This window comes from Miscanthus floridulus, chromosome 18, assembly GCF_019320115.1.
Source record: "Miscanthus floridulus cultivar M001 chromosome 18, ASM1932011v1, whole genome shotgun sequence".
Taxonomy (NCBI): Eukaryota; Viridiplantae; Streptophyta; class Magnoliopsida; order Poales; family Poaceae; genus Miscanthus; species Miscanthus floridulus.
The window spans coordinates 16587093-16612876 of NC_089597.1; the positions used below are offsets into that span (position 1 = coordinate 16587093).

The 25784-nt window shown below is 46.4% G+C and overlaps 1 protein-coding gene across 1 annotated transcript; it reads right to left on the minus strand.

The window, feature by feature from the left end:
* Positions 1-15281: 15281 nt before the first annotated feature.
* LOC136521557 (putative transferase At4g12130, mitochondrial) lies at positions 15282-19669 on the minus strand. Its single transcript, XM_066515304.1, has 5 exons — positions 19016-19669; positions 17178-17431; positions 16968-17066; positions 16003-16161; positions 15282-15914 (listed from the first exon to the last, which is right to left on the minus strand). The coding sequence occupies exons 1-5, from the start codon at positions 19462-19464 to the stop codon at positions 15670-15672; spliced, it is 1206 nt and encodes a 401-aa protein (XP_066371401.1). The 5' UTR covers positions 19465-19669; the 3' UTR covers positions 15282-15669.
* Positions 19670-25784: the final 6115 nt, after the last annotated feature.

A 25784-nucleotide genomic window follows, 5' to 3' on the forward strand; every position in this document is an offset into this window, starting at 1 on the left:
GGCCGCCATTGCTATTGATCTTGCATCTTCACCGCCACCATCGTCATCATCCTCTACACACCTATGCCTTATGGTCAAGGGTGAACGCAAGGTAACTAAGAGTGATGATAGTAGTGATGATGAGCATGCTAGTGATGATGATAGCGATAGCGATGATGATGATTCACCTACATATGATGATCTTGTCAAAATACTAAGAAAATACATTAAGATCATTAGAAAGAGTAGAGCTACAAATGAAAAGCTTGATGCTAAAAATGATTCACTCTTAGCTAAGTGTGATATATTGGAAAAGACTAATGATGAGCTTAGAGAAACTAATGATGCTATATCATCCAAAGTCAAGGAGCTCAAATCTTCTAAGAAAGAGTTTACAAATAAACATGATAAACTTGAGTGGGTGCACAATGAACTCATCACTAGCCACAACAAGCTAAAAGATGAATATACTACTCTTAAGATTAATCATGATACTCTTGTTATTGCTCAAGAATTTTTACCAAATGAGCCACATGATGCTACTAACCATGTTATCAAGATTGATATAGCTACTTCATGTGATGATTTAATTGATGAGAGCATTGAACATGGATCTAGTAGCAAAGGCAAGCAAGTGGTTGAGTGCAATGACTATGATGAATATGTCAAGCTCAAGAGTGATAATGAGAAGCTCATGAAAGATCCTAAAGAGATGAAAAGCCACAACACTATTGTGCTAGAAACTCTTGATCATGACAAAGAGTTGATTCTTGAGAATGAGAAGCTCAAAGAAAAAAAACAAGAAGCTCAAGGAAGAAAAGAAAGATGATGCTCTAAAAGAAGAAAATAAGAAGCTCAAGTTGGAAAAAGAGCATCTCAAGATTGGATTGAGCAAGTTTGCTAGAGACAAGCATCTCCAAAGTGAGCTACTCATGAACACCATCATAAAGATGGATAGAAGTGGCATTGGATATGTGGCAAGTGTAGAAAAGAAGAAGGCTCAAGCTCAACAACAACAATCAAAGCCAAAGCCAAAGCCAAAGAGATGTTTTGAGTGTAGACAAGAAGGCCACTTTGCTCATGAGTGTCAAACTCCACCGCCACAACCCTTGCCCAAGCATGCTAGACCATTTGCTTTCAATGCTCACTACATGCTTAGAAAAGATTCAAGTGGAAAGATGAAAGTCATGTTCTTAGGACCTCCCAACAAGAGTAGACCTAAGACGATTTGGGTGGCTAAGTCACTTGTTGAGAAGGTGAAGGGTTCTCAACAAGTTTGGATTCCTAAAGTTTGAATCTCATATGTGTAGGTGAACTACAAGATCGGTGGAAGTCATTGGGTTATTGATAGTGATTGCACTCAACATATGACCGGTGATCCTCGTATGTTCACCTCACTAGATGAAGAGGTAGATGGGCAAGAGAAAATAATATTTGGAGATAACTCGAAGGGCAAGGTTAAAGGATTGGGCAAAGTGGCAATATCAAATGATCATTCCATCTCTAATGTGCTATATATTGCTTCATTGAGCTTCAACTTGCTATCCGTTGGGCAATTGTGTGATCTTGGCTTCCAATGCTTGTTCACCGAGAAGGAGGTTGTTGTATCCAAGGTAGATGACAATCAAGTGATATTCAATGGATTTAGATACAACAACTTATATCTAGTTGACTTCACCTCCGAAGATGTAAATTTGAAGACTTACCTATTCACCAAAACAATTCTTGGGTGGCTATGGCATAGAAGATTTGCTCATGTTGGGATGAGCTCACTCAAGAAGCTTATGAAGAATAATTTGGTAAGAGGGTTGAAGGATGTGAAGTTTAAAAAGGACAAGCTTTATAGTGCATGTCAAGCCGGCAAGCAAGTTGCAAATACTCATCCAACCAAAGCTTTCATGTCAACCACAAGAGTGCTAGAACTCCTATACAAGGATTTATTTGGACCAGCAACATACAAGAGTTTGGAAGGAAATCTCTATTGTCTTGTGATTGTGGATGACTATTCAAGGTACACATGGGTGTTCTTCCTTCATGACAAATCCGAAGTTGCCTCGTGCTTTAAGAAGTTTGCCAAGAGAGCTCAAAATAAATTTGAAGTGAAGCTCAAGAAGATAAGAAGTGACAATGGCAAAGAGTTTGACAACACAAATATAGAAGCTTATTGTGATGAAGTTGGAATCAAACATGAAGTCTCTGCAACTTATACTCCTCAATAAAATGGTATAGTTGAGAGGAAGAACCGGACTCTGATCACTCTTGCAAGGACAATGCTAGATGAGTACAATACCCCTGAAGCTCTATGGGCGGAAGCAATCAACACCGCATGTTATGCATCCAACCACCTATTCCTTCAAAAGTTCCTTGGCAAGACACCTTATGAGTTGCTCAATGGGAAAAGTCAGACGTCTCATTCTTTAGGGTGTTTGGTTGCAAATGCTATATCTACAAGAAGCGGCAACACCTAGGGAAGTTTCAAAGACGTTGTGATATAGGTTTTCTTGTTGGTTACTCATTGAAGTCCAAAGCATATAGAGTATTTAATCATGCCACCGGCTTGGTTGAAGAAACATATGATGTGGAATTTGATGAATCTAATGGCTCCCAAGGGGCACATGAGAATCTTGATGATGTAGGTGATGAGCCGTTGAGAGAGGCTATGAAGAATATTTCGGTAGGAGACATCAAGCCAAAAGATGATGAAGATGATATACAAGTCATTAACCAACCTTCTTCATCAAGTGTACCACAAGATGGTGAAAAAGATGGGAGAGTAGAAAATGAAGATACTCATATCTCCCATGAGCAAATGGTGGTACAAGCACAAGATGTTGATGCTCCACAACCTCCTCCTCAAGTGGTCAATAGAAGAAATACACCTCTTCTACAAGATCATCCACAAGATCTCATCATAGGGAGTTCATCAAAGGGTGTAATGACTCGATCTCAAAAACTTACTTTATTTATTGCTCATCACTCTTTTGTCTCTTGCTATGAGCCTACCAAAGTAGAAGAAGCTCTTAAAGATCCGGATTGGATCAATGCCATGCATGAAGAGTTGAACAACTTCACTTGCAATGAAGTTTGGACTCTTGAAGAGCGACCAAAAGGTGCAAGAGTCATTGGAACAAAGTGGGTGTTCCGCAACAAGCAAGATGATTAAGGTGTTGTTGTGAGGAACAAGTCTAGACTAGTAGCAAAGGGGTTCTCTCAAGTTGAAGGTTTAGATTTTGGAGAGATCTTTGCACCGGTTGCAAGATTAGAAGCCATCTGTATCCTTCTTGCATATGCATCACATCATGAAATGAAACTATATCAAATGGATGTGAAAAATGCATTTTTAAATGGCTTTATTGATGAACTAGTCTATGTTAATCAACCTCCCGGGTTTGAAGACCCTAGATATCCTAATCATGTTTATAGGTTGTCCAAGGCACTATATGGGCTTAAACAAGCCCCAAGAGCTTAGTATAAGCACCTTCGGGACTTCCTCATTGAAAAGAGCTTCACCATTAGGAAGGTCGACACCACACTATTCACCAAGAAGCTTGATGGGCATATCTTCATTTGTCAAGTATATGTTGATGATATTATCTTTGGATCATCAAATGAAGACTCATGCAAAGAATTTGGTGAATTGATGTCGAAGGAGTTCGAGATGTCAATGATTGATGAGCTTACATTCTCTCTTTATTTTCAAGTCAAGCAAATGAAAGAAGGCATCTTCATCTCTCAAGAGAAATATACAAAAGATCTTCTCAAGAGATTCAAGATGGATGAATGTAAGCCAATCAAGACACCAATGCCTACAAATGGACATCTCGACCTAGACGAGGGATGTAACCCGGTTGATCAAACTCTCTACCGTTCTATGATTGGTAGCTTGTTATATTTAACCGTATCTAGGCCCGACATCATGTTTAGTGTGTATATGTGTGCTAGATTTCAAGCTAGTTCTAAGGAAACACATTTAATTGCCGTAAAAAGAATTCTTAGGTATCTTAAGCACACACCAAGCATTGGCCTTTGGTATCCCAAAGGAGCTTTATTTGAATTAATTGGCTATTCCGATTCGGATTACGCCGGATGCAAAGTTGATAGAAAGAGCACATCCGGAGGGTCACATTTGCTTGGTAGATCACTTGTGTCTTGGTCCTCCAAGAAACAAAATAGTGTGGCTTTGTCCACCGCCGAAGCGGAATACATTGTCGCGGGTGCTTGTTGTGCACAAATATTATACATGAAACAAACTTTGCTAGACTATGGTGTTGTTCTAGAAAAGGTATCTCTTTTGTGCGACAACGAAAGTGCGGTAAAACTTGCAAATAATCCGATTCAACACTCTTGTACTAAGCACATAGATATCCGCCATCACTTTCTAAGAGATCATGTTGCCAAAAATGATATATCACTAGAAGGTGTAAGATCCGAAGATCAATTAGCGGATATCTTCACTAAACCGCTAGATGAGGCTACATTTTGTAGATTGCGGAATGAGCTCAATGTGCTTGATTTTAGTAACTTCACTAAAAACTGAGCTTGTGTTGTCCCTTGCATTCATTGTAATTTACAACATACTTAATTTGTGGAAATGCATATAGGGCTTGTCTAACATGGTTAAGATAACTGCCAAAAAAGCGTGTGAAGAAGCTTAACCTTGGATCAAACTTGACAAGCAACTAGATTTATTTACAAGTACTGCATATGCATGAATGTTGTTTTGTCGTTTTGTCCCATTTGCCCTCTTGTTGCCTATTTTCTTAAAAAGAATTATAGCCTAAGGCAAAATATTTTGAAAAATATGAGGGTTTGAGAGAGGTCATTCATATCAGTCCCAATTGGTGTTTATTTGGATCTTATTCAAGTTAGGACTTGATTGGGAACAGGCAGCGTGAAGAAAGTTTGAAGATTTGCTGGAAAAGATGCACCGAACGCTGCATCGGACGCTGTTGTCCAACGTCCGGTCAGTTCACAGGAGGTGAACTGCTGGTGAAGGAGTGATCGGACGCTGCGTTTGTGCATCCGGTCAAAAGGGGTTCCAGCGTCCGGTCGTTTGGTGAAGAAACAGGTTGTACTGACCGGACCCTGCCTGCATCCGGTCATGGACCACCGGACGCATCTGGTCCCGATTCCAGAGGAATTAGACCTCTCTGGAATCAATCAGACGCTGGGTGGTAGCGTCCGGTCGCTACCACCGAAGCGTCCGGTCAGTGGATTTCGCGCGGCTTCAGGACTCTTTTCTTCATTTCCTTATCTATCGCATTTGGAGGATCTATTTAACCACCGCCGTACCCTTGTTGCCCCTCATCTCGTTTTGCCCTAGCCCATGCCGCCGCCAGGTCACCGCCGCTACTCTCCCGCGCCAACGTCGTCGTCCAGCACACCGCGCCGCCGCAGTCGAGCCCGTAGCCGAGCTCCGTGCCCCAGCCACGCACACCACCATGCCTTCCCCTGCCTTGCTCGCCTCCACGCCACCGTAGCCCGCTGCCAAGCCTTGCAGTGTGCCTCTCGTGGGTCAGCCACACCGACGTTAAGCTTGTGGATCTTGCGCCTCCAGTCTTCCTGCTGCTCAAGCAAGTGCCCTAGCTCTGTTTCCTCCTTGGTAAGGCCAGATCATTGCTCCAAATTTGTTTTGCCTGTGAATCTAGATCAACTACATTGTATTGATTCCCAATCGCATTCAGGGCTTTCGACCTAACCCTAGCCGATTCTGAGGTTCCCCCGCGTGACGTCTTTCCTTTTCCTGGTTCGCCGTTTCATTAGGTAGCTTGCCCGTCGTCTCAATTTCATACCTACATTGCTTGCTTCCTAGGTTTTCGCATCTATTAGATATATTGTATTTATTCGTATATCCATCTATTCTATCATGCAGCGAGTCGGTGCCGTTGTGGTTCTTGTGGCAGTTAGCAGTCAACTTGGAGCCAAGCTCACGAGTAAGGATCGAGGCCAAGCCTCGGGAGTGTCAGTTTGTCTGTTGATCTTCATCAGTGGCAGTTCATCCTCTTATCAGATCAGTTGGCTCGCACCAAGAACGTTGGTGGTGGTCCAGGTGATGATGATCGGAGGCCCCCGCCTTGCCAGCCTGCAGGATCGAAGGGCAAGTCAACCAAGCAGGTGACATCCAAGAAGCGCAAGTACCCCGACGCAGAGACATCGAGAGCTGCAGCTGTTGCAGAGGCCGCAAAGCGAGCCGAGAGAGGCGGTGCCCGCAGTGGAGTCGTCATAGCAGATCAGCTGGCACCAGATGCGCTGGATAGACTAAGGGAGATTGAGCGACTTCATGGTAGTCCACCTGGGACTGTCATGATGGCAGGACGTCGTCTAGCCATTGAGGAGCCTCAGCGTCAGGGGGAGTCCCAGCAGGAGGCACAGCAGCAGCCCCCACCAGTAGAGCCTCAGCCAGCCCAGTAGACTTAGAAGAGTCAGTAGACCGAGGAGACCGAGCCGACACCCCAGCTACGCCGCTCAGGTCATACCAGTGCTACAGTTCCACCAAGGCTAGCTACATAGCACAGGGGGTCACGCCCTCCGCCCAGACCACAGGGTCTGCCTCCAGTGGTACACCTCGACTTGAGGGCCGCTACAGCCAGGCAGGTTCGCCAGCTGCGCTTTGTTGAGTTCGACGTGTGGTTCCCTCCGAGGAGGGATGAGAGAGCAGCTGAGGGGTTCTATACACTGCTCTAGGAGGACTTCTACAATGCCTATATCAATAGTGGGGCAGTATTCAGATCACAGAGGGTCTGCAATTTGGAGTCTATTGTGGTAGCAGTTGGAGAGCACATCCGCCCCTACTTGTCATATTTACCAGGGCTTGCAGATCTGATTGGCCGGACAGGTGTATATGTACTATCTTGGGTCCGGCAGTTCTATGCTTCACTCTACGTTGATCCGCATCATAACTTCATTCATTTTGCATTCAACGGCAGAGATTACCGGGTAATGAGCTCCAGGGCCCGAGAGATACTGCGGCTACAGGATCAACCTGTCAAGCTGCATGAGGTATGCTATGGACAGCAGGAGCCTCCCAGGCGTCCTCATGGAGGGTTGGTGCCCCATACAGATTTAGTGCGACATTGCTTCAAGGAGCCCTTTGGTGAGGGGTCGAGCAGGAACCCCAATGACTTGACTTCTATAGCGAGAGTGCTAGAGGCCATTATTAGGAGGACACTGCTTCTTAGGTTGGGATATAGGGAGGGCCTGACTCGCTTACAGCTCTGGTTTCTTAATGCCCTGATGCAACAGACCGTATTCGATATTTGGGACCTCCTTCTATCAGAGATGGAGGATACTATTGCTGAGGGTTTCAAGGGTCACCGACAGCTTCCTTATGCACATTGGGTCACATTCTTGATGCTCAAGTGTGTGCAGGTCAGGACTCCTACGTTAGTTGCCGAGTACAGGGCTACCACCACAGAGTTTCTAACATACAACATGGCACAGAGGATCAGGCACAACACTCCACAGGCACCAGCTCGGCTCAGCCATCGTCCAGATGTTCCCGAGTCAGCAGCTCAGCAGGACGAGATCATTAGAGGCATCGCCGCTACAGAGGAGTAGCTTAAGGCACAACAGGAGATGACCGAGTCTAGTGATAGCTCAGATGATGACTATCTGCCGATTCCTCATATGCCTCCACGCAAACATGATGCAGAGGCTAGTAGTTCCAGCTCAGCTCTACCAGCACTGCAGACGGACCCCGCAATGATAGCTATTCTTGAGCGGATGCAGCAGGACTAGGCACGACAGGCACAGGAGACTGCTGCCAACTTCGCACAGTTCCAGCCTCGTCAGGACGAGTTCTAGAGGCAGCAGCAGCAGCAGATGCATCACCAGCAGATACTCATGCAACAGCAGCTTATGGGCTTTATGCAGCATATCATGGTAGCACTTGGGGCCCCACTGCCACAGTCTTCGCCCCAGCTTGCTTAGCCTGCCTCCACCATGACGACTCCAGCTATACAGCCCAGCGGGCTTCAGAGTCAGGGACAGCCTCCAGCTCAGTTTGCTTCACCTACAGTTTAGGTGTCCCAGTGGTTGTCCTCACCGATGGTTGCCCCGCAGTTCACTCCATATCACACGAGCTTCTCACCAGAGCAGTCACCCTCGCTATTTGTGCCTGACACGTCAGTCTCCAGGAGTCTTGGAGCATCTTTTAGTGAGCTGACTGGCATGCCTACACCACCTCATATGCATGCCGCCGGTCCTTCTACAGCAGCCCCAGTCGCAGTGACTACTCAGAGGCTTCCTAGCTCAGTCGCATCATCAGATCCTATAGATGTACCAGCAGCTTCACAGGCAGCACCTATCCTAGCTCAGACCCAGATCGCTTCAGCGACACTTCCTGCCACAAAGGGTCAGTTAGTTCAGAGCTCAGGGTCAGATAATGATGGTGCCCAGTTCCAGCTTGCCCCACGTACTTCAGCGCCCGACTTATCCGCTGTAGCCCCACCGACCGACCCTTAGGTTTTGGTGTTTGACGCCAAAGGGGGAGAGGGTTCGAGTATGTAGACTCAGGGGGAGCGAGTTTTAGGGGGAGCTAGTTGTCTAGTATTAGCTTATTATATACATTTGGAGTTTTTATTTGTGAGATACACTTATTTATGCATTCGTGTGATTCCTTTTATGCATATTATTATATCTATGTGATAGTGCTATCTACATGATTGTGATATATGACATGTGTGCTCTCCACTTTATATTATTTATGTGTCATATCACTTGTGCTATGCTCATTTGCCTTTGCTTCCGCAGTTTTACTCCGATGCAAATGAGCTTTGTTACTCGTACTCATGCTTAATTCATATTCTTTGAGTACATTGTGTTGGCTTGGGTCATATAAGCTTGACTAACATTTTTTGTTCTTACCGACAAAAGCTTATATGAACTAAGCCCGTCAAAAACCTCACTCTTTCATATACTCGAGGTGGTATTGTCATCAATCACTAAAAAGGGGGAGATTAAAAGCATCTAGGCCCCTAGTTGAGTTTCGGTGATTAATAACAATACAAGATTACTATGACTAACGTGTGTTTTGCAGATGCAATTAAGTTAGGTCATAGTAATAGAGATCAATCGAGCAATCAAAGTTGTCATGCCCCTACGATGAAAATCATTTCGGTTTTCAAAGGATGGATGACAAGGTTAAGGATGACTAGTTCTAAGTGTCGATTGGAGTTGGAGAGACACTTAGAGTAGTTTAGGACTTTGTTTTTTCCTTTGGCCATACTATTAAGAGGGGTATGGACGAGTAGCTTGACCTAGTTAAGTCTAGTGAGTTAGGTATGGTGCACACTTGTTAAAACTAGCTCTAGGTAGCTCCTATGAATGCCTAAGATCCTTTGGAGCAAACTTCATTCTCATATGATCGAGAGTTGGAAGTGAATGGAGGGTCAAATGCTGACCAGATGCTGGCCCTGGTGCGACCGGACGCTGGCCGCAGGGTCCAGTCAGTTTATTTGATCAGCTGTCTGCGTTCGGTGCGACGGGACACTCGAGAGGTCAAGTGACCGGACGCTGAAAGGCAGCGTCCGGTCGACTCCAGTAAGGTTCCAGAGAAGGGAATCTGCGACCGGACGCGTTCGGTCAGTGCTGACCGGACCCTAAGGATTCAGCGTCCGGTCGAGTCCAGTAAGGGTCCAGTAAGGGTTTTATGCGACCGAACGCATCCGGTCAGTGCTGACCGGACCCTGCCAGTGTCCGGTCAATACATTTTTACTGGTTCACGGGTTGAACTGACCGGAGCATCCGGTCAACACGACCGGAGCGTCCGGTCACCCCACAGAAGCTCATAACGGTTCGTTTTTCAGGCTGTCTTATAAATAGAAGCTCCACTTGTGTGTGGAGTTACTTTTGCTCATTCCAACAGCTGAGAAATACGTTTGTGAGTGCCAAGAAGAGCAAGGTCCTAGTGAGGTGTTTGTGATTTGAGAATCCAAGAGTGAAACCTCATTAGTGAATTAAGAGTAGACAAGTGTGCATTCATCTTCCCATTAGGCTTCGCGTGGTCAAGTGAGAGTTCGTGCTTGTTACTCTTGGTGATCGCCATCACTTAGACGGCTTGGTGGTGATTGGGAGCTTGGTGTTCACCCGACGGAGCTTGTGGGTGACCCAACTCAAGTTGTGAGCGGCTTTGGGTGATTCGCCGCGACGGAGTGTCGAAGAATCAACCCGTAGAGAGCACTTGATCCTTACGCGAATCAAGGGGGAGCTACACCCTTGCGCAGGTGCTCCAACGAGGACTAGTGGGGAGTGACGACTCTCCGATACCTCGGCAAAACATCGCCGCGTTCCTCTCTCCATTTACTTTGAGCATTTACTCTCTCTATTTACTTTGAGCAATTCAATACTTATCTTTATATTCATAGAATTGCCATGATAGAGTAAGTTTGAAACATAGATTGCAAGTCTTTTGTGCGTTAATTTGATAGAAACATTTTTCTAGGCACAAGGGGTTAATTGGGTTATCCGTAGGATTTGATTATTGCAAGAAAATTTAGAATTAGCTCAATTCACCCCCCTCTTGGGCATCTTGATCCTTTCACGCCCGTCTGCAAGTTCATGCCGACATGCCTCGTCAACTGCCGCCGCTGGATCCGCCTCGAGGCTCTGTCCCAGAATCGTTTGATGTAGATCTACGGCCTCAAGCTCAGTTTAGGCGGCGTATACGCGTGCGAGAGGACTCGATGGCCATAGCCGTCCATGTGACGCGAGATGCAGACGACGAGTGAGTTGTGCAACCTATGGGCAGTGTTCGGCTGGCATGAAAATTTTCACAGTTTAGGTTGGAAAACACTGTTTATACAGGAATGTCCTGAGAGAAAAACACTGCTTCGGCTCAAAAAAACAAATCGGCTTGTTGCTCAGCTGAAAAAACAAGCCGAACAAGTCAGCTTGTGAAAGAAAAACGCTGCTCCGACTGAAAAAACAAGCCGAACACTCCTTAGAAGAATCTTACCCAAACGGACATTTTACTCATGAAAAAAAATACGATTGTATTCTAGTGCACAGGATATTACATCCGGAAGCTAGTTAATGGTGAATAAAGTTACAAGGCTACCAAATGGCTCTTTTGGAAGCAGGGGAAGCAAAATCTAGAGATGAAAAACCCTCCACCTAGAACTAAAAGATAATTAGAATGATATTCTTATAGATTAACCACTTAGAGAAAAGTCCTAAATCCTAGAGAGATTGAAGTTTTCAAATTAGCCCTAAAGCAAAGCACGACCCCCACATTTCTCACGTCGCCATTATACCATGACCTTGTCTCGGCTATCTACCAGGACGAGACAAACTGGCCTTTGTTACCGCGCTGTACGTACTTAGGAAGAGTACAGTGCTGTGATTAACGCAGCAAAGCTGGGTCTTGTTTAGATGCCATCCAAATTTTAAGTTTTTTCACTCTCTCTTCATCACATCAATTTTTAGCCGTTTGCATGGAGTATTAAATGTAGGTAAAAAAATAACTAATTACACAGTTTAATTGAAAATCACGAGATGAATCTTTTGAGCCTAGTTGATCTAGGATTGAACAATATTTACCAAATAAGACAAAAGTAATACTATTCATCAGGTTAAAAAAATTTACAAAGTGAACGACCTGGTTTCAATCGCGTGTGTTGGCTTTGGCTGTTTGCAATGATGCTAGTACTACTACGAGCATGGGAGTATGGGATGGCCATGGGAGGGAGAGGCCGAGAGGGGAGGGAGTCAAGGGGGGCGGTGCAGTGCGGCCAGCGCGGCTGCGCGTCCCAAAGCTTCTGTTCTGGCCGGACTTGTGCTGCAGCGTCGCGTCTTTCGCGCGTCCTCTCCTCTCTTCCCTCTGCAACAAAGGCTAGTCTATTGGGGTGCCACTGCTGCTGCATGCGTCCCACTCCACCGGGCCACCGGGACCGGGTAGACCGGCTGTAGCGAAGGGCTAGGAAGGGTTTTTTTTTTTTTTTCAAATTGTGACTTAAAACATGAGCTGGCTAGGCTAAACTGTCAAGTTTTGGCTCTCATGGAGTCATGGCCATGGAACCCCATACAACCGAAACCAAGCGAGGTCGGGCCGTCGGGGTCTTCAGGTTGTCTGTCTTCCAAGCTTGATTCGGTCGGGCACGCTTGGACCGATGGATCTGTGTATGCATCCGACCGAGGCAGAAGCAAAATTCAGGCCCATCCTTTCGTCAGTGTGTGTCGTGCATGCGGCGTGCCCTCCCAAGTCCCAAACCAAAGGCAGCAAATAAAGCCCTCCCTCCCCTCGGCGTCTGCATCCGCTTGCTCCGTTGCTCGGTGGGTGGAGTGGATTCTGTGCTGTCTGCCATGTTGTTCCCAGTCTCCCAGGGATATTATATAGTTGGCCATGCAGCCCGAGCCCTCGGCCTGGCCCAAGGCCTGTTTTTTTTGCCCGGGCTAAGCACGGCTTAGGCCCAGCGGCTAGCGGACCCGGGTTGGCATGGCCCGGAGGAGCAGGTCGTGCCTAGGCCTTATCCCAGGCATGTGGGCCGGCACGGCACGGCCTGCTACAGAGCCGGCGGCCCCCGCATTGACCTGCCGCCTCCCCGCGCCCCGCATTGACCTGCCGCCTCCCCGCGCCCCTCCCCGCTCGCACTCACACCCACCCCCGATTCCCCGAACCCTAACTCCCTTCCCGGCTTCCCCTCCCCCTCCCCGCCGCCCCGCGTAGTCCCCTCCCCACACACGTGGTCAGATCCTCCTCGGTGGCGTCCACCGCCACCTCCCGCGGGCTGCCCCTACCTCCTCCTGCCACGGGCGGGTGCGCGGCCGCCGCCTCCAGCCGGATCCGCCTCGGTGACGAGCATGCCGACGGTCGCCGCCACCTCCCACGGCTGCCTGCGTCGTCCATCTCTCCCTCCCCATACGGATCTCTCTCCCTCCCTCCCTCAGCTTAGATCCGGTGGCCTCCCTCCCTCCCTCATCCTTGGTGCACGGCGGCGCCCTCCCTCCCTCCCCATCCTCCATCCCTCCCTCCCCGTGCGGATCCCCCTCTCCCTCTCCCTCCCTCCATCAGCTCAGATTCGGTGGCGGTGGCCTCCCTCTCTTCCTCATCCTCGGTGTACGGCGGGCTCCCTCCCATCCCCTCTTCATCTCCTCTCCATCGTTTGAGGGAGAGTGCCGCGGCCGTCGCCTATGCAGCTCCTTCCCCCGAGATCCGGAGCTCCGCCGCTCCTAGCCCCGGCGGCCACCTCCTCATGCGCCGGCCTCGAGCACGCCGGCAGCCGCCCTCCTCCCCCAAGGCCCCCGCGCGGTGGCTGGCCTCAGTGGGCCTCGGGCTGGCACGACCTGTGAAAATGGTCGTGCTTCTCGGGCCGGCCTGGACCGAAGGCTAGGCCCGTGGCCCTGTGAGGCACGACGTGCCGTGCCGGCCCGTTGGCCATCTATACCAAGGGAGGGGCCGGGGCTGTGGGAGCAGCAACATTGACCCTGCACACTGCACTGCACTGCACCTGGCTCTGTAAACTGTCAGCCTGTTCGTTTGGTTGTGGCTTGTCGTAAACGATCGTAAATTTCCAGCCGGAACAGTATTTTTCTCTCACACAAACCAGTCAGCAGTACTTCTTCACGAACCAGCAATGATATGAACCAGCCAACCGAACAGGGCTGTGTAACAGCTCCTCAGTCCTGTATCCTCTCCTCTCCGGCTCTTCTGCCATCAGCTACACCACTCCTGACTCCTGCCACAGCCGCTTGCTTCGGTTGGTCCTCTCCTCTGAAAGCTGGAGCAGTCTGGTGATGGTCAGGCTCCGGAGCGTGCCGTTGGGTGCTTCAGGAAACAAACTTCAGACATCGAATGAATGCCTCAGCCCTCGGCTTCAGTTTGAATTCGAAAACGTACCTAGAGTACACTGTACACCACTACACCGTTGGACGCCATGCCAGTATGTGTGGTGTGCGTGCCTCCCTCTGCATCATCACAGTCTGATTCGCATGCCAAATTGCCAATGCACTCGAAACAACGAGGATCTGAAGGCCGATGGCGACGAGACTACGAGAGGCAGCAGTTTAATCAGAGAAACTAACTTTAGCCACCTTTTGCTAATACTGTACTAGGAGGCACTAATCTACTATCACATGTGATGATTGATACCGTGAGAAGTTTCCTACCGGGTTTCTTGTCTGGTGCTAAATGCTTTCCTTTGCCACGGTGGAGGTGATTAGCAACTCTGACCTGATAGAGTAGTGATATCAATAAAAAGTGTGGTGTTCTTGGGGAGATGGGCAGTAGGATGATCAGATTACTATGCTAGCTGTATAAAAGAAAAGTTTCAGGCTTTTGATGGTTCCCGTCCCGGTGCATAGGCCAGCCACTGCTTTTACTGTCACGTGTGCACGTGGCCCCTCACTCATCACTCTCCCTCTCACCCTCCAATGCCTTTTGGGGTGGTGCACCCCATCCCTGCAAGCTGCAGCCTACGGCTAGTACCCCTACAAGATGGTATATTTAGCCTCCCCGAATTAAAATCTTTGTCGCGTTGGCTTGAAGTTATCAGCCTTACTTAGTGTTATATTATTGTGTTTTTATCTCACGACAAAATAGCGTGTGTCAGCTTATCAGCCGCAAAAATCATTAGCATATCCACACTTGGAGCTTTGTACAGTAGCAAAGAAAGAAAATCGTGCAGAGACTAGGCTGAAAGAGTAACCAATTTGCGTACCTGAACATCTAACTGAACTCCCTAATAAAGGATGATGAGATAAAAAGACTTGGCTGCTCACTGTGCATCCGCCTGCACAAGACCTACAACAAACTGCACACTGCTCCCTGCTTCACTACAAGCGGCATGTTTCTGTATTAATATTAATTATGCAGCACCAATTTCGTTCTATTCCATTTGATCTTTGCTGCCGGTGGGCCTGCAGCGCAGGGGCCAAAAGGTCACAGGGAATCCAAGGCATCGTGCAGTCGTCCGTGGTCAAGATTCATGACTTCATGAGACGACGGCGATGGCTTGCGTCTTTTTGCTGCAGTGCATGGCCATCGCGCTAGAGGCGCTGGGCTGGCCGCCCACTGCATTTCTGGCCCACTGTGTGCCGGTGTGGTCCAGTCCATGGTCAGTGCCAAAGGCTCAAAGCTGAAATCTTGCGAACACCGCATGCCACGATGACAGAGATCCCCAGCATGAAGTGCTTTACATGCGAGATCAACAGAAAATGTCGTGCACGATAAGTCAGAAACTTATTCAGTCAACAGATAACGCCTTGTTCGTTTGGATATAAGCCATGGCCGAAAGCACTATTAGCTGATTTAATATGAAAGAAAAATACTGTTCATTGACTGATAAATCATGGCTTATAAACCAGATACAAGCAAGCGAACAGGCTGTTATTCGAATACACTGCGTGTTTGGGTCACGCACAGTCTGCTTATCTCGTTCTGATCGACATACAGGTGAACACAGCAGGCAGAGAAGGAAGAAAACAGGCTCCGCCTTTCTTGAGTTTTTTTTTTTAGAAAAAAAAGGGCTCCGCCTTGATACACCAGACAAAGACTAATGCCCTTTTCGCTTGGCTAATAAGCCATGGCTGAAAGTAATGTTGGTTGATTTGTTGTGAGACAAAAATACTGTTCGTTGACTGGGCTTATAAGCAAAACGAAACTGAAACGGTTAGCTATGGGTGCTGCCAGTGCCAGCCCCTCTCCATCGACCAACTGACGGCAAGGTTTTGGGTCCAGTATATACAGTTCTGCTCTCAAGCAGCTGAGCTCTGTTGCTGAAGCACCTGCATCCACTCGGCTGGCCACCAGTCCGGCTTGATCGCCTGGACCCTCACGTCCCTGTTATCGCCGATGCGCAGGGCCGAGCCTGGCTTCAGTGCTTCTTCTAGTCTCAACAGGCCCATCCCGCGGGAGTCCAGAGCGGTGTTTACTGTCCCGATTTTCTTGCCTGAAGCCTCGTCCACGACTTCTGAACCTGGAGTGACAGCCTGCTCGAGTTCTGATAACAGAGGCTGCAGAATTAGCATCCATCAACAGAAATGGTGGTACACTGTGTTGTTAGTTGTTACCATGGAAACTCATCATACCTTGCCCATTTTCGTCAACAAACTTCATTGGCATTAGGCGCTTCCGAATGACACCACGATGGTGTGTCCGTGCAATAAGCTCCTGCCCGATGTAGCAACCCTTCTCAAAGGAAATTGCATTCAAGCCAGCAAGATTGTACTCCAGCGGGATTGTTTCACCTGAATCAAAAGAATACAACTTCATCAAAAAGGAAGGGAAAGAGAACAATCTAAGACACCAGGTACCTGATCAGGAAAAAGTGTTACCCAATAGTTGGGCAATTGGCCAAATTATGTCAATCCTGCTTTTTTCGTCTATAATATAATCTAAAGCTTTTTTCTCTAAAAAAAAATATATGGCCACTCATTCATATCCTGTCTTTCAAATACCTCATTTCCATTCTCTACAAGGAAACCAGGAAGCTGTTACTCTAAACCTCTAGGCAAATTGCTTACAGACATACAGATAAACAAGAGACCACACACCATCTGACCAATTACTCATTTATCAACTCTAATCAAGTTGCTTTAGGGAATAGAGATCATGGATGGCGCCAACATTAGCAACAAGAACTCCCAGCCTTTGTATTTATTGAGACATTACCTCTTCTACTGTCTACATTTATCTGCATACTGCAGTCATAGTTCTAGAATCAAATAAATCGAACTTAATCGAAAAGTGAATTTGGAGTAGCTTCTAGATCAAGATACAGACTAGATATAAGAAAACCGTTAGATGATATTTGTCTAAGAATTTAAGAAAACAGATATGCAGTTCTCCTGTGTAGTTCGAGGAGAAAAAAAGAGAACAGATATGCTGATTTGTAAATACATGAGAGAACAAATCCTATAAGGGAACTGAACATTTTCCACTAGTGTACCAAGCAGAAAAACAAAATATTTATCGACACAAAAATTCTGAAAAAGTAAATATGTATATATATGAGTCGTGACTCATGACCAACCAGCTCGAAAAAGAAACTTACCTTTTGGGATTTCAGTTGAACCTTCTGCAACTCCATTTTCTATCCGCCAAAGTTGATAATGTCGTTCATCCGCTTCTTTGTCAGACTCAACTAGTGGTGCTGTAAATAGAGAAACAGGTTCAAAAGTGTTGAAATGGGCCATTCTCCATGTCAGATAATGAACATCATATCAGAGAAGATTTAGGAAATGGCAAAAATAAAATTACTTACGTATTGTGTCAGCTGGAAAAATTCCTCTGTAACCAAGGTAGTCCAACCGAGGATCTTTGAGCCATTGCCAACCATGACCGTTCCCTTGTGCAGCTGACTCGCCAGCATGGTCAACACCTTGTCCCCATCCAATGGATTGAGCCTCAGGTTCTTGAGTAGAAGGATCAGTATGCACTACATTATGTCCAAATCTTTGCCAACATGCAAAATTCTCACTTACATTGTCTATTTCAACCTTGGATCTCAACCGATATCTAAAAACAGGAAAAATTGCCAGGTCACAAGCCACGGAATTTATCAACAGACAAGGTCATCTAGAGGTAAGAGGTATCTAGATTCACAGATTCACTGCAAACCTATAATGCAATAAGATCTTTCAACTAGGTGTGTGAACTCTACATTCTCAAGTAACCTAACAAACAATTAGCTCAAGTACAGCTGCTTACTGAAAGAGCAGTTCATCACTACGATTCTTACTTGACACAAGAATCTCCAACAACGGTTTGTAATTCCCAACAGTGAGCCACTTAAAGATACACACTCCTAGCAGTGAGTTCATTGATGATCTCCAAGAATTTTGGCACTTAATGTTTTGTCACACTTAAGACTTCAAATTATGGCATTAAAATGCCAAACGAAGTGTGCATCAAAATATAGGTGCACAATTTAGTTTCATCATTCTAACTAAAAATCTAAGACACCAACAAGCAAAGAAACTTCTTTTTGAAAAAGATTTCACATGTTGCTGATTACCTCATATTTATTTTCCTAACTGATCTTACTCTCCAGTTTCTGTTTGATCACCAGTATCCTCACAAGAGACCACAGGTTCCACATCATTACAATTGTTCTACCAAACTGAACATTAAGCATTTACTTTGCCAAAGCTGTAGTCCAGTGCACATAGATTCTGCAACTAGAGCCAGATCTTAAGTTGTATTAATCCATCTGGTTTAATAGTACAAGTAGAGGGCCCAAATGTGAACCACAATGTTCAGCTGCCTAACAAACCAACGCTTGAAATTAGCGCGATGCAGTCACAGAAGTAGGGAAAAATGTTGGCGTTTACAACAATATCACCAACAGAAGCAACAGAGCTAATTGCTGGCTGCGGTGTATGGACCAGCATCAGAGCATCGGTAGAGTCGATGTAGAGACTAGGCTGAAGCTCACTGAAATTAGCTCTAGGAAGACCATTGTCATCAGAAAAATTGTCCAAAGCCGAACAATAGGGCGAGCTCGCAGAAACAAAGATTGGCAGCAATACTAATAACAGAAGCAACGGAGTTAACTGTGACTTCAATCCCAGCAATGTGCTGAAAGTTCTAGTCACATCAATTCATCTTGAGCTGGAATTTCCAACAGCAACTAGACTTGCAACTACGACACTAAAATGACCATCACATGTGAACTCAGCCCTTGTTTAGTTCCACCCCAACTTCCAAAAAGTTGCTACAGTACCTGTCACATCGAATGTTTGCGGCCCGTGCATGGAGCATTAAATGTAGACGAAAAGAAAAACTAATTGCACAGTTTGGTGGGAAATTGCGAGACGAACGTTTTAAGCCTAATTGGTCCATGTTTGAACACTATTTACCAAATAAAAACGAACATGCTACAGTAGCCCCAAAATACAAATTCCAAATACCATCTGTACTTCCAACACGTTATCCAGCAAATATCTAGGGATGGGATCACTAAGCCTGCTGTTTTGTCTTAAGGAGTGCCGCCTTTGCGGTTTGATCACAAGAAGTCCCAACAGACTACCTTAGAGTAGACTGAAATATTATAATTAGTAAACTGAACGCTGAGCAATAATAATGTCAGTAGTCCCTCACCTCTTGAAGCAGGCGACGAGGTCGTCCACCTCAGCGGCGTCGACATCAGCGAGCACCTCCTGCGGGTCCCCCTCGGGAGCCTCCCCGGTCTCCGGCGCGGAGACGGTGCGGTCGAGCATCTGGGACGGCGGCGGGGGCCGGTAGAGGAAGAGGTCGTAGAGGAACCTGCCCTGCGGCGTGAGCAGCGCGGCGTAGGCGGGCGCCACGGGGCCCCACGCGGGCGCGTACCGCTGCGGCGACGCCGCGCCGGACGCGGCGAAGGCCGAGAGGAGGTCGTTGGTGAGCAGCGAGTGCAGGAAGCGCGCCGCCTCGGGCCCCGCGAAGCGCACCACGGCGCGGGACGCCAGCCGGCAGGCCAGCACCCCCGGGGTCGGGGTCGGGGGCGTGTGGAGGGCGCGCGCGCAGCGCGGTAGCGCGTGGAGGAGGCGGCGGCGCGCGAGTGGCGGCATGGCTGTGTGTGACTTGTGAAGTGTTTCTCGAAGTCGAACCGATGAGTTGGGCCGCCGCTTGGTGGTGGCTGAGTACCGATGGGATGGCTCTGGGCGTTTTTGCGGGGTTTTGGGTGGATTTCCGGGGAAATTTGGGGGTTTTGCGGGGTTGGGTCGGGAGGACGCGCCGACGAGCAGAAGAGGTGACGGTGCCAAGCGGCGGCGGGCGGCGCGGGAGGGTTGGGGTGGCTTTGGGTTGGTAGGCACGCGTGGGGGGAGACGTGGCGGGTGGCAGCCAGGCAGGGGGTCCGCGTGGCCGTGTAGGCAGGAGGAAAGGACTCGTGGTCTCGACGGCGGATGGTTTTTACCACTCATAAATCGGTCGATGTTGTTTCGGTCTTTGAGAAAAATACTATAGCATAATTAATAAGCCATACTGATAAGTTTAAGCGAATAAGTAGACGCCCGCCGGCCTAGGTTAAATAGTTGGCGACCGGTGCCATGCGGCGGCCAACGGCCCCAGTGGCGCGAGGCGGAGTGACGGCGACGATTACTGTGGTTTGGGCAGACCATCGGCATATGTGTTTCCCGCTTTTTTTGTCATTTTTTCCCTAGCGAGGGGGCACATAGGCCGCTGCCGTGTGTGTGGATTGGGGGGGGGGGGGGGTGCTGCCCTGTCACTTTGGGGGGCACAGCAGCTGTTGCGTCTAGTCTAGAATTATGATTCCAACGTTAATAAATATTCCCCTGACAGGCCCTACAGTTGTTTATATTAACTTGTTCCACAGCACACAAACCAGCAAAGAAAGCAAGATGACATTATAGTTTTATATAGGCCCCGTTCGTTTCGCTGAAAAGTATTGTTCGCTGATTTATTATGAGAGAAAAACATTATAGGCCAAGGAGCATGACTTGTTTTGCACGGCTTCTGATAAGGCCCTTTTTTGGGATCTGCATCCGTCCGGTGTGGTATCCCATCCGTGGCTTCGAGACCGCGATACGTGAAATCAGCGGTGTAGTTTATTTCCCGATGTTTTCTCTCACGGAGTCGCGAGAATAACGGCCACCGCAAGGCGTTTGATGAGATTTCCAATTCTCACGGTGCAATGCCCAAGAATCCGATTACGGAAGGGCTAGCATCCGGACGAGCAGGAGAAGTCCGGAGGCTCCTCCCATTCGACCGTGTCGACCACAGCCATCCCATGGACCGCGCCCCATCCCGTCCCCACATATCAGTAAGGCTCCCCGTCCCGTCTCCGTAACAGAAGCGCGTCCGTAACCCCGTCCCACCCCGCCTACGGAGGCATCTGCCGGACTCAGGAGCCCGCACACTAACTCACGCACGGCGCCCCAGCAACAGCAGCAAGGGGTTGCGGCAGGTGGGTCAGATTGCACATGTACAACACCTGATCTACTTTTAAAACATCTAGATTAAACATTTGTAACATGCTTCTGAAGATAGATGAAACACTTGAAATATGCGTCTGAAACACTTACAAAAAAACATATGAAAAACACTTGAAAACCATTGAAAACCTTATGCAACATTCCGATAAAACACTTGCAACATACATGTAAAGCATATGCAACATCCAGATAAACACACTTGCAACATACATCTAAAAAAATAGATTAAACGTTTGGAACAGACGCTTGCAACATGTGCAACATCCCCGATCTATTTAAAAAACATCCATATGAAACACTCGTAACATATCTCTAAAACATCTGAAATAATTGAAACGTATGTTTGCAATGCAACATCTCCTTGTTGCTCGGGAGAATAGAGGCTCGTCGACGTCTGGTGTTCACAGGAGGCAGCTGAAAGCTCTAGTTTGGTTTTGGTGAATTGATGAAACCTTATGTACTAACCTATGTGCTCTAAGTGAATATGAGTTAGGTTAAGTACATTCCAAGTGTTGGAGCAATTGGAGTCCAAGGTGATGGTGTTGGACATGTGATGATGATCAAGCTCTGGACTTGGAAAAGAAAAAAGAGAAACAAAATGGGCTCAAGGCAAAGGTAAAATTCATAGGGCGATTTTGTTTTGGTGATCAAGACACTTAGTGAGTGTGATCACATTTAGGATAGATGGTCATACTATTAAGAGGGGAGCTCTTATCGGACAACTCGATCATCTAGTGCCACTAGGCCTAGTGCACAATCGGTGAGAAATGATTAACCTTTGAAAAATAATTGTGAAAATGCTAACACACTTGCACGTGATAGTAAAACACTTGTGGTGTTGGCACATTTGCAAAGGAGTTGAAGGAGGCAAAGTAGGGGATGAGGTGCTGCCTCTGGTGGCACCGCCACCCCTTACCCGGTGCACCACCACCCCTATGGCGGTGACCACTTTGCCTCGACCGAGCAACCAATGTTGGCGCTAGCACCGCCAGTGGTGGTGTGCACTGCCATATGCACGACGGTGCACTGCCCTGGCCTGTTCAGTGCCACCGCCTCTTTTATCCCGGGAGTGAGGGAACTGGAGATGGTCACCGCCGCGAGCACCGCCATGCCCTATTTGGTGCACCACCGTTTTTCTCCAGAGAGGGGTGTTTTCGGTGGGTTGGCTAGAGTGGCACCGCCATCCCTTGTCTGATGCCACCACCACCCTGTCCGATGCCCCAACGGCTAGTGAAACTAGCCGTTAGTGATCGTTGGAGGGGGCACCGCCACCCCCCGTCCGGTGGCGCACCGCCATGTTCGGTGCCCCCGTAGAAGCTGACTCAAAGGGGGTAACAACTCTTTTTGCTTGTGAGCTAATAAATAGAGCTAGTGGCCGGCCTTGGTCACTCTCTTGGCACTTCTAACAGTTGCATACACCCTTTAAGAGCTGAGCACACCACTCCACTCACTTGCACACTTGATCTCATCATCATGAGTGAGTTTGGAGAGCCTCTAGTGCATTGCTTAGTGTTCTAGCATCTTGTGGCACTAGTTGGGCGATTTAGGCTGGTGGAGATCTTGTTACTCTTGGTGTTTGCCGACACCTAGATGGCTCGATGATTGGTGGATTGTTGAGCGGCTATTGATGATTGTTGTCGGCTCCGATCGTCGACATTGTGAAGGGTTCTTGTGCCTTCCCTGTGGGAGATCACGAAAGGCAACTCTAGTGGATTGCACGTGGCTTGTGGATCCTCATCTTGTGTTGGTTGTGCGGCACCTGGTTGCTAGTTTGGTGTATGATGTCAATTAGCGCGTGAACCGCTAAGTGAGTGAATCGCCACATCGAGGACTAGCTTGCCGGCAAGCAAGTGAACCTCGGAGGAAAAATTATTGTGTCTTCATTGTCTCCTTGGTATTCTTGATTTATCACTTGCCACAATGGTATAACTCCTCTACTCTACTATTGGTATTTATTAACTTGTCACTTTTTTAATTTGCCACCTAATGTATGTCTACATCTCTTAGCATTACTTTTACTAAGTTGTCATCCCTAGTGATGGTGCCAGAGATGCTTTTGGATGCTAGTAATACTAAGTAGTTCTTTCTTATTTTATGTGACTAGAATGAAAAGGATCTGTAAGCGCACAGATAATATACCATTGTAGCACTTCACTCGGGAGTATTCCAGGTATCGTTATTTATATTTTTACCATAGAGAAGGTCTGGCAAGGACATGTATTGATAACTTATACTATTAATGGAGAAGTAAACAATAACCAATATTCTACTCACAACATGGGTAAGTCAAGAGGTAAATGAATATGAATGGTGTATAATAATAACTAATCATTGATCACTCAGAGTACTCCTTTCTATGGCATTAGCCTGGTTAAGTAGAATATTAGAGGAATAATTCCTAAGTCATTCTTAATTACAAGTCAAAGCATACGTTAATTAGTGCAATTACACCTAGTAGTCATGGCTAAGATCATCTTCATATCTACACATAAGGGATATTACTAAGGAAGATTAAGAACATAGCTTGTCTTCCTTCGTAACTAGATCCTACTTGTAAACCTATACTCGGGGAGTGGACTACAAAGGACTCAATGGGAGTGTCACATCCATGATCTACCATATGGCGCAGAATATAGGGTGTATCAGCAGGTAAACAACGTATAAGCACCATGCTTACACAATGTCGACCACTCACCCCATGTACATCAGAGCGAGCGCTATATGAACTTATGTATGAATATAATGATAATCTAGCTATACTAAGCATATAATCAAAGTTGACAATGAACATTATAACTAGGAACATGAACGATATGAATAATATTGTCATAACAATTGTAGCAAACATATAAAAGTAATGAGAGATACAAAAGAGAGGGGTACAAAGATTATACCAAACCACACTCTTGACACAACCAGGATACAAGAGAAACTTTCTTGCCTCCCTCTAGACCTAGCCTAACTAGCTATGCTCTAGAATATGGTGGAGCTCTAAGGATGATTAGGGTTTCTGTCTTCTCAAATGACTTGGATGACTACGGATCTCCTCTGGGGGGTGGCAGGAGCTGGTATATATATAGGCCGGAGCATCATTCCTGAGCCCTCAGATCAAATCAACTTGAATAAATGGTGTAGATGCAATCCTTAAGGTGGTGGAAAACTGATGTAGCGAGGCAGAGACTGATGGGTGACCCTAGGGGCTGGCATCTCGCCCTCCATTTTGGTGTGGTGTCCTCGGGTGTTTTCTAGAGTCTTCTGGTGTTGTTTATCCCACGAATAATCATGATTAAGTCTGATATCTAGGTCCACCTTGATGGTTTTATGGATAAACCCTGTAGAAAATATAGATTCACCAAAACTCGTGGAATTTGTTAGTTTAAATCCCTAGACCTTTATTGGTGATCATGTTTATGCCCTTATACATGTTATATTAATGGTTTATAATGGTCATTAACTACCATCATCAAACTTCCCCAAGCTTAACCTTTGCTAGCCCCCTAGCAAAGCTAAACTCAGCAAATGGATCAGGAGTTTTTGAGAACATTGATGTAACTCCTCAAAAGTACACATACGTTCAAATAAGAATTCTCCTCTAGATTAGAATAAACCGATCTGACTTCCAAACTTACCCATATTACCTCAAACCATGGGGCTTTTTAGCCTTCACTTGGGTCTTGAGCAATTGAAAGATAGAATGATCAAGTCAAGCACTATGTCTCAAGTTCTTTGCTCAACCATTATTCTGAAGTTTTTATGGGTTTTCAAAATAAAATTTAGAGCTTCCATTGTATGACACTCTCAAGTCTCTCAATATATGTGGTATTTGTGGATCCTCACTGAGGCAATAATGATGTTATGCCTTTCTCTTCCTATAACTAAGGTTTATGTGGAGCTCATAGGAGTGGAAATAACATGAAAGAACATACTTGTAATACATATATTGTAAAGTCAAACCTTAGATACAAAGAGAGTTGAGTCATACAATGAAATCAAGATGTGCATGTGTGTGGATGTATATGGTGGATATATATGGTGTATAACCTAATTCTACTATGCTCTTTAAAAACATATCTCTGTTTTGAAACTTGGAAACAACTTTGCAAGAGAACATGAGTTATCTTATTTATCTCTTTTTTAGGCGGGCATTTGAGTACCCATTGTTTTAGATATCTTGGACACTTGTCCATTTTTGTTTCTTCAACTCTTTTTTACCTTCCATTTCTTCTTTTTTATGAATAACTTTTGCATAGCCACATGTTTCTTTTCTGCAACAAAACTTTTGAAAGATAATAATAAGAACTAGAGCATTTATTTGGTGGATATCCTATTAAGCATATTTTTGGTGTTCACTCCTAGTGTAGGAGTAAAATATTTTTGGGTGGATCTAGATGGAATGACACATTTTTACGCCTACCCCTAGTGTAAGAGTAGTGCATATGTGGGTGGTGTGTACGTGATCTTGATTTTAAGAGTATGACAAACCTCTCATAAGGGTCAACAAAGCTTGACTAAACTCAATGCAAAACAAGCAACATATATTAGGGTAAGAAGACAGTCATGGTGCCAAATCCTTGAGGAAAAGAAGTTGAAGAGAGCTATGATTTTGACATCACAAAATCGAACAAACTCTTTGATTTCTTGCTTGAGAGGGGGTAGATCAAGTTACCCGACAATCATGTTATGTTGCCTCCTGATCAGTTGAAGAATAAGAAGTTCTGCAAATTTCACAACGCTACTTGTCATTCTACTAATGAATGCAGAGTTTTCCGGCAACATATACAGAGGGCTATTCAACAAGGAAGGCTCAAATTTGATACACCTCATGAAAGTTGATGATAATCCTTTCCCAAGGGATCAAAACATGGTCGATGCTAGGTTGCTCAAAGGAAAGACTAAGGTCCTAATATCAACTAGGGCCAAAGAAGCCAGAACCA